Here is a 13,462-nt window from a genome sequence, read left to right as displayed (position 1 = left end):
GCGCTTCTTGGCTTGTCTCTTGTATTCATTAAATGGAGCATCTCTTGTCACTGTCCAGCAATAGTCTGCAAGCATTGATGGGCTCCATTTGCCCTGATAGCGTTTCTCCATTGTTGCAATGTCCTGGTGAAATCGCTCGGCGTGCTCGTCGCTCACTGCTCCGCAGTTCGGTGGAAAAAAATCTAGATGAGAGTGCAAAAAATGTATCTTTAGTGACATGTTGCAACCAAGGCTTTTCTATGCCTTGAGGAGGTTTTCCACCAACAACCTGTTGTCTGCCTTGTTGTTTCCGAGAAAATTGATTGCCACTAACTGGAAGGCTTTCCATGCCGTCTTTTCCTTGCCACGCAGTGCATGGTCAAATGCATCATCTCGAAGAAGTTCACGAATCTGAGGACCAACAAAGACACCTTCCTTTATCTTAGCTTCACTTAACCTTGGAAATTTTCCACAGAGGTACTTGAAAGCTGCTTGTGTTTTGTCAATGGCCTTGACAAAGTTCTTCATCAGACCCAGCTTGATGTGTAAGGGTGGTAACAAAATCTTCCTTGATTCAACAAGTGGTGGATGCTGAACACTTTTCCTCCCAGGCTCCAATGACTGTCGGAGTGGCCAGGCTTTCTTGATGTAGTGGGAATCTCTTGCACGACTATCCCATTCGCAGAGAAAACAGCAGTACTTTGTGTATCCAGTCTGCAGACCAAGCAAGAGAGCAACAACCTTCAAATCGCCACAAAGCTGCCACTGATGTTGGTCATAGTTTATGCACCTCAAAAGTTGTTTCATGTTGTCATAGGTTTCCTTCATATGGACTGCATGACCAACTGGAATTGATGGCAAAACATTGCCATTATGCAGTAAAACAGCTTTAAGACTCGTCTTCGATGAATCAATGAACAGTCTCCACTCATCTGGATCGTGAACGATGTTGAGGGCTGCCATCACACCATCGATGTTGTTGCAGGCTACAAGATCACCTTCCATGAAGAAGAATGGGACAAGATCCTTTTGACGGTCACGGAACATGGAAACCCTAACATCACCTGCCAGGAGATTCCACTGCTGTAGTCTGGAGCCCAACAGCTCTGCCTTACTCTAGGGTAGTTCCAAATCCCTGACAAGGTCATTCAGTTCACCTTGTGTTATGAGGTGTGGTTCAGAGGAGGAGGATGGGAGAAAATGTGGGTCCTGTGACATGGATGGTTCAGGACCAGAAGTTTCATCCTCTTCCTCTTCCTCGTCTGACTCAAGTGAGAATGATTCTGGTGCATCAGGAACCGGCAGTCCTTCTCCGAGGGGTACTGGGCGTATAGCTGATGGAATGTTTGGATAATGCACAGTCCACTTTTTCTTCTTTGACACACCTTTCCCAACTGGAGGCACCATGCAGAAGTAACAATTGCTGGTATGATCTGTTGGCTCTCTCCAAATCATTGGCACTGCAAAAGGCATAAATTTCCTTTTCCTGTTCAACCACTGGCGAATATTTGTTGCACAAGTGTTGCAGCATATGTATGGGGCCCACCTCTTGTCCTGATCTCCAATTTTGCAGTCAAAATAAAGGTGATAGGCTTTCTTAACCATAGTGGTTATACTGCACTTTTGTGATGCAAAAGTCACTTCACCACAAACATAGCAGACGTTATCTGCACTCTTCACACAAGTACGAGGCATCTCTGCTCACTGTGGCTAAAAAGAAATGTGTCCCTTTGCAAAATCAAACACTGACAAATAAGAGAGCACGACACTGTATGATTTCTAGAGCTGATATAGGGCAATTTGTTCAGCAGAGTGATGTAAGCTTCGTTATGATTGCATCATCCATGACTTCTAGGAATAACATGATGCAATTCATATCATGTATGACGCAATACCAGCTTCAGATTGCATCATTCATTGTTTTGCCTAAAAAGCAAGTACTGTCCAAACCCAGTCATAGATTTATTCATAGATCCAGTCAAAGATGTATTTTAGTCATTTCTGTTTTAAATTGAGATCCCTTCCCTTTATAACTCACTTATCTTCCGCCATTCCCAAATCAAGGGTCGTATATACTGACCCAATAGCATATCTTGAAAACTAGAGCCAATCAACAATTTTAAGCATCATTTTCGTTCTCAGTGACCCAGAATTAGTAAGTTTGACTACATTTATTTCAGAAGCATTTTGGCTGTAGAGCAGTGTTACTGGTAACAAATAGAAGAACTTTTTTTTATATATAGGCTTTAATGATGGAGTCAAAATTTGGAGGGTCCCAAACAGAATTCTAAAGTGGAATGAACAAGGGAGTGACGTACAATACTTTAATTACCTTGCCATCAAACTTAAGTTTCACTTGAGATAAAACAGAAACATTTATTCTTTGAGCAATTTACTACTAATTGTCAAGCCATCTTCATTTGAATGCCTGCAAAATAGCATGCACAAGCACATAACCCTGCATAATGTAGATGCAAGAAACATTGTATGTACTAAAGCCAATCTGACAGCGAAGTACATATATTCACATATTAGAATTTGCATGCAAACATTATGCAATCTAACTGGGTACAAGTCCATTTGAAATGTAGGCTATTAAATGCACTATGCACAAAATCTAATGAAAACTATTTTAAATCTATTATTTTTAGCAAAAAGAATAGGACAGTCCCCCAAAAGAAAACCAAAACCCTCTTCCCTGTGCAAAATAACTAAGCGAAAAGAAGGGCTTTGCACAATGTGCTAAATGTCAACAGACTAGAGTCTTGTTGTACAAATGGGGAAGGAAACTCCTTAGTAGAGGACCCTCCATTATGAAAGTCCTGCCACAAGTCTTCAACTGTTTAAATCTAGGGACTGTTAGCCTGAATGCCACTGCTGACCTTAATTGTTATTGTAGCATATGGGGAAAGAAACGGTCTGGACCCAAATAATATACTTCTTCATTAAAGATCAAAATCAGCACCTTGAGTTGTGCCCAGAAGCAAATAGGAAGCCTGTGCTGGTCCTGGAATATGATCTAATATGCTTCCATACAACTGATTCTGTGTAACAGGCAAGCAGCTGCATTCGGTTGTAAGTCCTCATATACTTCAGTGATGAGCACCAGATAAAAGCTTATAGTTGAGAGAAAAGAAAAGAGAAGACAGAAGCTTAAACAGGCAAAGAATATAGGTGTTCTTCAAGTGTAGCACCACATACAACACACTGCACTGTCCCAGTCTAGAAGTCACAAAGACCGATTACTGTGACAAGGTCTGGCTCTGCAAGAAGAAACTCCAAACATGTCATCAGAGAACAGATGACTATTTCTACCAAATTGGATGCAAACTAGACAAGTGTCTTCTAAAAACAGAGGGTTCACTGGATTTAAAAAAAAAACTTTACAAATTCCTCGTCAGGCGAAGAAGTATATTGAATGCAATCCTTCCCCACCCTTCATTAGTGCCTGATCATGTAAGGATCTAAGGGCATTCTATGCCTTGGCATCATGATATTCCCTTTGCCAGTCAATTATCCAAGTGACATGATACACAGAGCTAACATATACAATCCATCTAAATTCAGATTATGAGATTACAGCATTTACACAAAAAGCTTAGTACGGTAACAAAGCATCATGTTTAAAGCTTGTCTACATGAGAAAGTGGCATCAGTTTAAGTTAAGGCTTAATTTAAACAAAAGGCTATGTGAATGTTGTTATATCTGCTTAGGTAGAACCAATGCACCCTTCTCATGTAGGCATGGCCTGTATATAAGAGGCTATGTCTGCACTATGATTTAGGTGTGAGATTCCCAGCTCACCTACATATACTCGAGCAAGCTCTCATCTCAACTACAGCACTAAAAATATTAGTTTGGCCGCAGTAGCATAGGCACCGGCATCAGTGGCACAAGCTAGCTGCCCCAAGTACAAACCCACCTAAAGCCTGTGGTACATATTCGGAGCAATTAGCCCATGCCACTGCCTGTGCTATGTAGCTACGCTACTACTTTTAGCACAACAACTTAGATGAGAGCTAGCACAAATATGTCTACATGAGCTGGGAATCACATCCCTAGTTCATAGTGTAGACATACCCAGAGAAACTAATTCACAAAACTAATCATAAAACTATGTTTTGTAGTGCACATTTATAATACTCCAGATGCAAAGAAGGGAAGATAATAGAAGGGATCTCTAGAAGGACAAAGTTAGGATATTTTGGATACCTTAACTGCAAATGTCCATGTGACCCAGCAATCTCTTGGTGCCAACTGGCAGAGGTCCTGGGGTGCATAAGTGTTACAAGGAGCCCCTGGTTCTGGTATACGGTGTGTACGGATAATATGTAATGAGTTACATATATGTACTGTAAAAAGCAACAGAGGGTCCTGTGGCACCTTTAAGACTAACAGAAGTATCAATACCGGAGGGGTAGCCGTGTTAGTCTGAATCTGTAAAAAGCAACAGAGGGTCCTGTGGCACCTTTAAGGCCTGGTCTACACTAGGCGTTTATGTCGAATTTAGCGCTGTTACATCGAATAAACCCTGCACCCGTCCACACCACGATGCTATTTAGTTCGATATAGAGGTCTCTTAAATTCAACTTCTGTACTCCTCCCCAACGAGGGGAGTAGTGCTAAATTCGACATGGCCATATCGAATTAGGCTAGGTGTGGATGGAAATCGACGCTAATAGCTCCGGGAGCTATCCCACAGTGCACCACTCTGTTGACACTCTGGACAGCAGTCCGAGCTCGGATGCTCTGACCAGCCACACAGGAAAAGCCCCGGGAAAATTTGAATTCCCTTTCCTGTCTGGGCAGTTTGAATCTCATTTCCTGTTTGGACATCATGGCGAGCTCAGCAGCACTGGCAACGATGCAGAGCTCTCCAGCAGAGATGGCCGTGCAACCGCAGACTAGAAAGAGGGCCCCAGCATGGACTGATCGGGAAGTCTTGGATCTCATCGCTGTGTGGGGAGATGAGTCCGTGTTTTCCGAGCTGCGCTCCAAAAGACGGAATGCAAAGATCTATGAGAAGATCTCTAAAGCCATGGCAGAGAGAGGATACAGCCGGGATGCAACGCAGTGCCGCGTGAAAATCAAGGAGCTGAGACAAGGCTACCAGAAGACCAAAGAGGCAAACGGACGCTCCGGAGCCCAGCCCCAGACATCCCGTTTCTACGAGGCACTGCATTCCATCCTTGGTGCGGCCGCCACCACTACCCCACCAGTGACCGTCGACTCTGAGGATGGGATATTGTCCACGGCCGGTTCCTCGGACATGTTAGCGGACGGGGAAGATGAGGAAGGAGATGAGGAGGACGAGGCAGTCGACAGCGCTTGCAACGCTGATTTCCCCGACAGCCAGGATCTCTTCATCACCCTCACAGAGATCCCCTACAACCCGTCCCCAGCCGTTAACCAGGACACAGAATCAGGGGAAGGATCAGCCAGTAAGTGTTTTAAACCTCTAAACATTTATTTTTAACAGAACAGGAATTTTAACAATACCAACAATGGGTTTCTCATGATTAGTTTGCCCTAGGCGCTTAACGTTTCAGTCCCTGGTAGTGCAACTATTAAAAACAAATCTAACAATGTCCGGTTTTGCATGATTGTTCTGCCCAAGCCGCTCTACTGTTTAGTCCCTGCCACTGCAGCTACAGTAAAATGCGGTCTACATGTCCGGGGATAGAGCAGAAATCCTCCTGGGACATCTCCACGAAGCTCTCCTGGAGGTAATTGGAAAGCCTTTGCATCAGGTTCCTGGGGAGAGCGGCCTTATTGGGTCCTCCGTGGTATGAAACGTTTCCGCGCCAGGAGACCATCAGGTACTCCGGGATCATTGCCCTGCAGAGCATGGCGGCATACGGCCCTGGTCTTTGCAGGCTTTCCCGGAGCATTCTTTCTTTATCTCTGTCTGAGATCCTCATCAGGGTGATGTCGCTCATGGTGACCTGCTTTGAATTAGGTAGGGGAATGTTAGTATTGGGACTGCTTGCCCGTTCCTTTACAGAACTGTAACCGCCGGTTTACAGCCACGCGGTGGAGGCGGGAGAGGGGCGGCATACAGGGATCTTTCCCTGGGACAGCCGCGAGGGGGTGGGACAGGGGCAGAGTTGATGCTGGCCGGATTGCTGGCAGCAGGGACTAGCATTGCTTTCAATGTGAAAGGAGGCCAGTGCTACTATCAAAGTTTTAAGCAGCCACAAGTCTACGGCTTACCATGTCTGCCTGCTACACAAATTCCGGTGTCCTGCCCCGCTTCTCAAATCGGCAGTGCAAGACCCCAGGCACTGAATGCGAGGGCCGAAAATTTGACCTTGTCCTGAGTGCGCATGTGATAGGTACAGTGCATGGTCTTGTTCACAGAGAAAGACTATGTTCTTTGTTCACAACTACATTTATCTTTCTGAGGAATTCACTCCCTTTTTCCCATTCCCACAGCCACATCTGCGACTGTCTCCCAACCCAGCCTGGCATCACACACCCAGAGGCTAGCGCAGATGAGGCGGAGGAAGAAGAGGACGCGGGAGGACATGTTCTCAGAACTAATGGGCTGCTCCCGAGCCCAGGCAGCACAGCAGACCCAGTGGAGGGAGAAGTCCCAAATGCACCGGACACACATGGAACGGGAGGAGAGGTGGCGGCAGGAAGACCAGCAGGCGACTCAAACGCTGCTTGGACTTATGAGGGAGCAAACGGACACGCTCCGGCGCCTTGTTGATGTTCTGCAGGAACGGAGGCAGGAGGACAGAGCCCCGCTGCAGTCTATCAGTAACCGCCCTCCCCCGCCACCAAGTCCCATACCCCCCTCACCCAAAGTACAAAGAAGGAGGGGCGGCAGAGTCCGTGAAAACTCTCACTCCACCCCTGCAGACTGCTCAAGCACCAGAAGGCTCTCATTCCCCAAAATTTGAAAAGTCCTTTCCTTCCCGCCTCACCCAAGCCCCCGTCCAAGTTTCACCCCCCAGTTTCATGTGTGGTTGTTAATAAAAAATACGTTTCTGTTCATTACTGTTTCCATCATGTTCTTTAGAGGAGAGTCTGTCTGAAGGGGGGTAGGGGGGTTGGTAATTGGACAGGACAGCAGCAGGGCACACACACAGTGCAGTCACTAGTTACCCTGGTCAGTCTGGGAGGTGGTTTTCATGTTCTGTGGGGGGGTGGGGGGTTGCTCTGTGACTTTGTGGCGGGGGAGGGCAGTTACAGATCTTATGCAGCGGCCCTTATCCTGGATCACAGAGCCACGCTGCAGGGGATCTGTAACCCTCCTCCCCCCGCCACAAAGTCACAGAGCCACCACATACACGCAGTCCCCATCTGGAGGGCTGTCATGCTCCGTTGAAACAACCAGTCCACCACTGCGGAGCCTGTCATTCCTGCAGTTTAGAAGCGTCATTTGCATCAGTACACTACACCCGCTCCCCACCACAGTCTGCGTCCCAGGTTTAAAACATTCCCGCGAAAACAGTAATAAAGAAAACGGTGTCCATTAACAAAATAGAAGTCATTTTATTTTTAAAGGTGTGTTGGAAGGGGGTATGTAACTGGAGAGGATAGTCAACATTGACTGGGTAAAGAAACAGGGGCAGGTTCAGCTTCTCTGTACACAAACTTAAAAGTCACAGGTTACCCTGCTCACTCAGGAACCTAGCTTTCAGAGCCTCCCGGATGCACAGCGCGTCCCGCTGGGCTCTTCTAATCGCCCGGCTGTCTGGCTGGGCGTAATCAGAAGCCAGGCTATTTGCCTCAACCTCCCACCCCGCCAAAAAGGTCTCCCCCTTGCTCTCACAGAGATTGCGGAGCACACAGCAAGCTGCTATAACAATGGGGATATTGGTTTCGCTGAGATCACAGCGAGTCAGTAAGCTTCTCCATCTCCCCTTGAGACGGCCAAAAGCACACTCCACCACCATTCTGCACTTGCTCAGCCGGTAGTTGAAGAGTTCTTTTTCAGTGTCCAGGGCGCCAGTATAGGGCTTCATGAGCCAGGGCATTAGTGGGTAGGCTGGGTCCCCGAGGATCACTGTAGGCATCTCCACATCCCCAAGAGTTATTTTGTGGTCCGGGAAGTAAATACCTTCCTGCAGCTGTCTAAACAGACCAGAGTTCCTGAAAACGCGAGCGTCATGAACCTTGCCCAGCCATCCGACGTTGATGTTTGTAAAACGTCCCCGATGGTCCACCAGTGCTTGCAGCACCATTGAAAAGTAGCCCTTTCGGTTGATGTACTGGCTGGCCTGGTGGTCCAGTCCCAGGATAGGGATGTGAGTTCCATCTATAGCCCCACCGCAGTTTGGGAATCCCATCGCGGCGAAGCCATCTATGATGGCCTGCGTGTTTCCCAGGGTCACTACCTTTGAGAGCAGTACCTCAACGATTGCGTTGGCTACTTGCATCACAACAACCCCCACGGTAGATTTGCCCACGCCAAAGTGGTTCGCGACTGACCGGTAGCTGTCTGGAGTTGCAAGCTTCCAGAGGGCTATGGCCACTCGCTTCTGGACAGTCAGGGCTGCTCGCATCCGGGTGTCATTGCGCTTCAGGGCAGGGGACAGCAACTCACAAAGTTCCAGGAAAGTCCCCTTCCGCATGCGAAAGTTTCGCAGCCACTGTGATTCATCCCAGACCTGCAGCACTATGCAGACCCACCCGTCCGTGCTTGTTTCCCGGGCCCAGAATCGCCGTTCCACAACATCCACATGACCCATTGTCATCGTGATGTCCTCGGCGCGGGGTCCCGTGCTTTCTGACAGGCCTGTGCTACTCTCAGACTTCAGGCCCTCACCGCGGTGCCGTAGCCTCCTCGCCCGATTTATCTGCATCTGCCTCTGGGAAAGGTGGATGATAAGCTGCGAGGCGTTGACAACGGACACAACTGCAGCGATGGTCGCAGCGGGCTCCATGCTCGCAGGGCTGTGGCGTCCGCGCTGTCACTGACCAGAAAAGTGCACGAACTGATTTCCCGCCGGCGCTTTCAGGGAGGGAGGGAGGGCGGTAGTGACGGACGGATGACGACAGTTACCCAAAAGCACCCTCGACACATTTTTTTACCCAGAAGGCATTGGCGGCTCGACCCAGAATTCCAATGGGCAGCGGGGACTGCGGGAACTGTGGGATAGCTGCCCACAGTGCACCGCTTCCAATGTCGACGCTTTCCCCGTTAGTGTGGACTCACAAAGTCGAATTACTGTCCTTTGTGTGGACACACACGTTCGACTTTGCAATATCGATTCCACATATTCGATTTAAGTGAAATCGAACTACTCTCGTAGTGTAGACATACCCTAAGACTAACAGAAGTATCGATACTTCTGTTAGTCTTAAAGGTGCCACAGGACCCTCTGTTGCTTTTTACAGATTCAGACTAACATGGCTACCCCTCTGGTATATGTACTGAAAATTATGTTCTTAAGATCTGTGGCTTGGGACTGGCCACCAAACAGTGAGAACAGGTTTATTTCACACAGAAGATGTTTATCTATCAATCTGCCTACATGTGAATTGAGTATTGTATACTCACAATGAATGCCTAAGTACAGACTGAGCCAAATGCTAATCAAGTGATTGCAAAGTCCTCAGCAGAGCTCCTAGACAGGAAAACACAAGCAGTGGGTGGTTATCCTGTTTGCAAGCAAGACAATGGCTTTTTGGACTATCACTGTAGAGACAGAGAGATAAACTCTGTATCTTTCCACTGAGGAGTCAAAAAGACAGCATGCGAGTCTCATGAACGGAAGGTCACAGCCTGACTGTAATACACTGGACGGATTTTGGGTGAGCTTTGGCTCTATATGACATGACAATGTCTTGTTAGTTAAGTTCAGGTTCGGATATGCATCTCATGATTTTATTTTATATGTAACCCTTTGTTTCTAATATTTTATTTGCTATTATTTGACTTTTTCTTTGTTAAATAAACTTATATTTGCTTTCTTTATGAACAAATCTAGGTGTCGTGTTATGCAGAGCTGTGTTCTTCAGCGTACTGGTAAGCTGCAGTGTACTGGTAAGCTGCAGTGGGAACAGAGGATCTGGGAATTCTGTGAGTGTCCAATGGATCTGGGGCTGGGCACTCCAGGGAGACACTCTGAGCACCGGAGTATGCCTATTGTTAACCTGTTAAGAGCAAGCAGGGCCTGCGGAGGCTTGGAAGGCCGTGCTCGTGTTGCCAGAGGCTCTGGGTAACCATCACAGTCCATGCTTTCAAATTTTGGGGTATCATCAATTTAATGCTAAATTATTTTAATCTAATTTAGATCTGCTATGGAGAAGGTTTAGTTTGACCTTCTCCATTGCATTCTATAGAATTTCACTTTGGGGTTCCCAGTCATGCCCAATAACATGATGCTGAACTATAGCATATCTTTTAGAAAGACATTCAATATTGATTTAAAGATATCAAGTGATGGCAAATCCACCACATCCTTTGATAATTTGTTCCAGTGGTTAATTACCCTTATATTTATCCTTTGCGTTACACTTGCAAATACCCCGGTAAAAATTTGTGCCTTAAGCATACTTTCATTGTTGTAATTGATTGATGACATTTTGAACAAACCATATGGTTATTACAGCTGGTCAAACTATTTGTGATGAATTCAATACCCTTTTTTGATTAAGAAGTTATATGCAAACAAATCCAGATGTGTGTGCGTGTTCATTATTTATAAGCATGCATATAGGCTAAAATTGTTCAGTGAAATTATCAATTTGCTCTGAGTATTCATTAGTTGTGTTGCATGATTGGTTATCAAAGTCAAATGGCATTATTTCTGCTCCACAATTGGATGTCTCCAACATTTTAAACAGTAGAATACCGAAATTCCAGCGTAACTTTTCAGATAATCATTTGTGAAACTTCCAGAATTCATAAATATTTTCATTAATATCAGCTGACCATCCACATAATGAACAACTTGTGATTCACAAGAAACCAAACTGATATTTCCAGTCACAAATCATGGTTTTGTTAGTATTCAAATAGCTCTCTAGTACAATAGCTGTATTGCAACATTTAACAGCACAGATTTTCTCAGACTTTTTAACTGCATAGAATGTGGAAACAAATGTCTCTTTGATTTCTAGGGGCCTCAGTTGTGTTCTATTTTGGATACCATTGCTGAACCTAAATTAGATCTTCATTTAAATCCCCCCTTATTCAGTTTTGAGCTGACTACAGCTGACTACTGCACAGACAGAGAGCAAACAGTGTAATAGAAGGTATGTCTACACTTTCAGCTGGGGGTGTGATTCCCTGCTTGAGGAGACATACCCGGGCCAGCTCTGACGAACGTGCTGAAAACAGAGTGTAGCTGCAGCGGAACGGGCTAGCTGCCCCAAGTACATATCTGTCCAAGATGTTAGACATGTACTCGGGCAAGCTAGTCCCGCCTGCCACTTGTGCTGCAACAACTACACTCTATTTTTAGCGCACTAGCTCAATCAGAGATAATGTGGATATGTCTCCTCACCCTGGGAATCGGACCCCAGTAGAACTCTCACCAATGCCACTGACATCTAATAAGTACAAAAATGGATCCATCACTGACTTCCTAGGAATCCCAGAAGCAATACTGATGTATCCAAAATTCCTTCCTCCCTCTGAAGTCCTTTGTTATGCTGGTTTTCCTTCCAGAAGAGCTGAGGGTGAGCAAATATCTTGGAAATCAGGGTTTAAGCACCCAAAAGACCTTTAACCACCATGTCATGAAAGTAACACACATGGTCAGAGGCGACTCTATTGAAGCTGATGGGGTGGCGTCTACTTACACCAGTGCTGAATGTGACTCAGAGTCAGTAACAAGAAATATTTTAGAGACGAAAATCCATCTTTTATAAGTAATGAAGGTAATAAGAGAAGGGACATTTTCCATGCATGAAATCTAGGGTGACCAGATGTCCCGATTTTATACAGACAGTCCCGATTTTGGGGTCTTTTTCTTATATAGGCTCCTATTACCCTCCACCCGCTGTCCCCATTTTTCACATTTGCTGTCTGGTCACCCTAATCAAATCAAATGCAAAGAGAAATACAGAGAGCAATTTTGAAATTCCCCAAATTAAATAAGATGGTTCAAATGCTAAACCCAAGGGAGTTTCACTTGCTATCACTAGTTGTCACTTTAAATTGATACGCCATTAGGTCCCAACCTTTCCTCCCTCCAGCTACATGAGCTTGGTTTTGAAATCCTCTAATTGACAGTACCTTAAATTCAGTATTCCCCTGCGCTGCACACTGACTCCCATGCTCAGTTTTGACATTTCCCAAAGGATTTGTTTTAATGTTTAGATCCTGAAAAGAGAAGGGGGGAAAATAAAAACATTGTCAAGCTTTATCATGAGTTCATCGTTGCAGTAACCCATGCTGAACCCTCAAATTAGAATGGCTATTCATTATGACCTACTATGTTTCAATACTCACACTGGTGTCCCTATTACCAGGTCATTTTGCACACACATGCTTTAATTGGCAGAACTGGGGTGCAAGATGGGTATGAAACCCCATGTAAGTGCCACCCTTTTCTATGAAACAATGGAGGAAGACTCCTTTCAGCTGTGGGACATCAAAGCAGCAGCAAACCTGCTTCCTATAGACTAACCCTGTAAAAAAGTTTTGCTTTTCTATCTCAAATCTCAGTTCTTTGCTTCCTACTTCCTCTACGTATATTTAAAATTAAAATAAAAACTATGAAAAATGCAAAACAAGACAACACAGATGATCCAAATTCCTAATCTCTCTCTCTTCTTTTGTTTCCCTTCCTTTTCTTTCCCCATCGCCTGCTACCATGTCTCATTTAGACATCAAGGATGAAATCTTAGCTGCATTGAAGTCAATGTAAATTTTGCCATTGATTTCAGTGAAGCCAGGATTTCACTCTTCTGGCTGGGACATACTGTCGTGCTTCCCGTCGGGAAAGAATCACGCACAGCAGCTGGTACATAAATACTATAATAAAGCAGGACTCGTATTACCTGCTTTGTGCTGTACACATCTGAATTGAAACCTTAAACAAATTTGGTGTTAGGGCTTTCTTACCTGAGGTGAACTGGCACATGATGCCATTTTGGTCTCTGTTGCAAGCAAGTCATATGGTACTACTGGCACATGAGCTGGCAGTGGCTCCTGAAACATGTTTGCAGTCTTTACACTGGCAGGCATCAGTGAGAAGTTGTTTTATAAATTGACTTAGAGCTCCACCCATCTCATGTCTGCAAGGAAAGATGGCCCCTCCCAGCCTCCTCCCACTACTATAGAGTGTGATTGAATGCACTGGATGACTGTAAACTGGGGAGATTTATTTTGCAGCTGTATTGGGCAGTAGAGCCGGTAGGAAATTTTCCAATGGCATTTTTTAAATTGTAAAATGCTGATTTGTCAAAATTGAAATGTTCTGCAGAAACATTTCGTTTTCAGTAAAATTTGGACAGAAATCATGCAGGTTTTGGAGGGAAATCTACCTGGTTTCCTGCAATCTGAGCTGTCTCCTC

General features: G+C 45.4%; 1 protein-coding gene across 1 annotated transcript in view; it reads right to left on the bottom strand.

The window, feature by feature from the left end:
* LOC112104912 (cytosolic phospholipase A2 epsilon-like) overlaps window positions 1-13,037 on the bottom strand; it is a 54,787-nt gene extending 41,750 nt beyond the window's left edge. Inside the window, exons 1-2 of the mRNA XM_024197512.1 lie at window positions 13,011-13,037; window positions 12,180-12,266 (exon numbers count right to left, since the gene is read on the bottom strand). Of these exons, the coding sequence (XP_024053280.1) occupies window positions 12,180-12,266; window positions 13,011-13,037 (114 nt within the window). The remainder of the gene's footprint in view (window positions 1-12,179; window positions 12,267-13,010) is intronic.
* Between the last annotated feature and the right edge of the window lie 425 nt (window positions 13,038-13,462).

This window comes from Terrapene carolina, unplaced genomic scaffold (assembly GCF_002925995.2).
Source record: "Terrapene carolina triunguis isolate 2854851 unplaced genomic scaffold, T_m_triunguis-2.0 Scaffold96, whole genome shotgun sequence".
NCBI lineage: Eukaryota > Metazoa > Chordata > Testudines > Emydidae > Terrapene > Terrapene triunguis.
The sequence above is the reverse complement of the archived record's forward strand: the minus strand, read 5'-3'. Positions and strand labels throughout refer to the sequence as shown.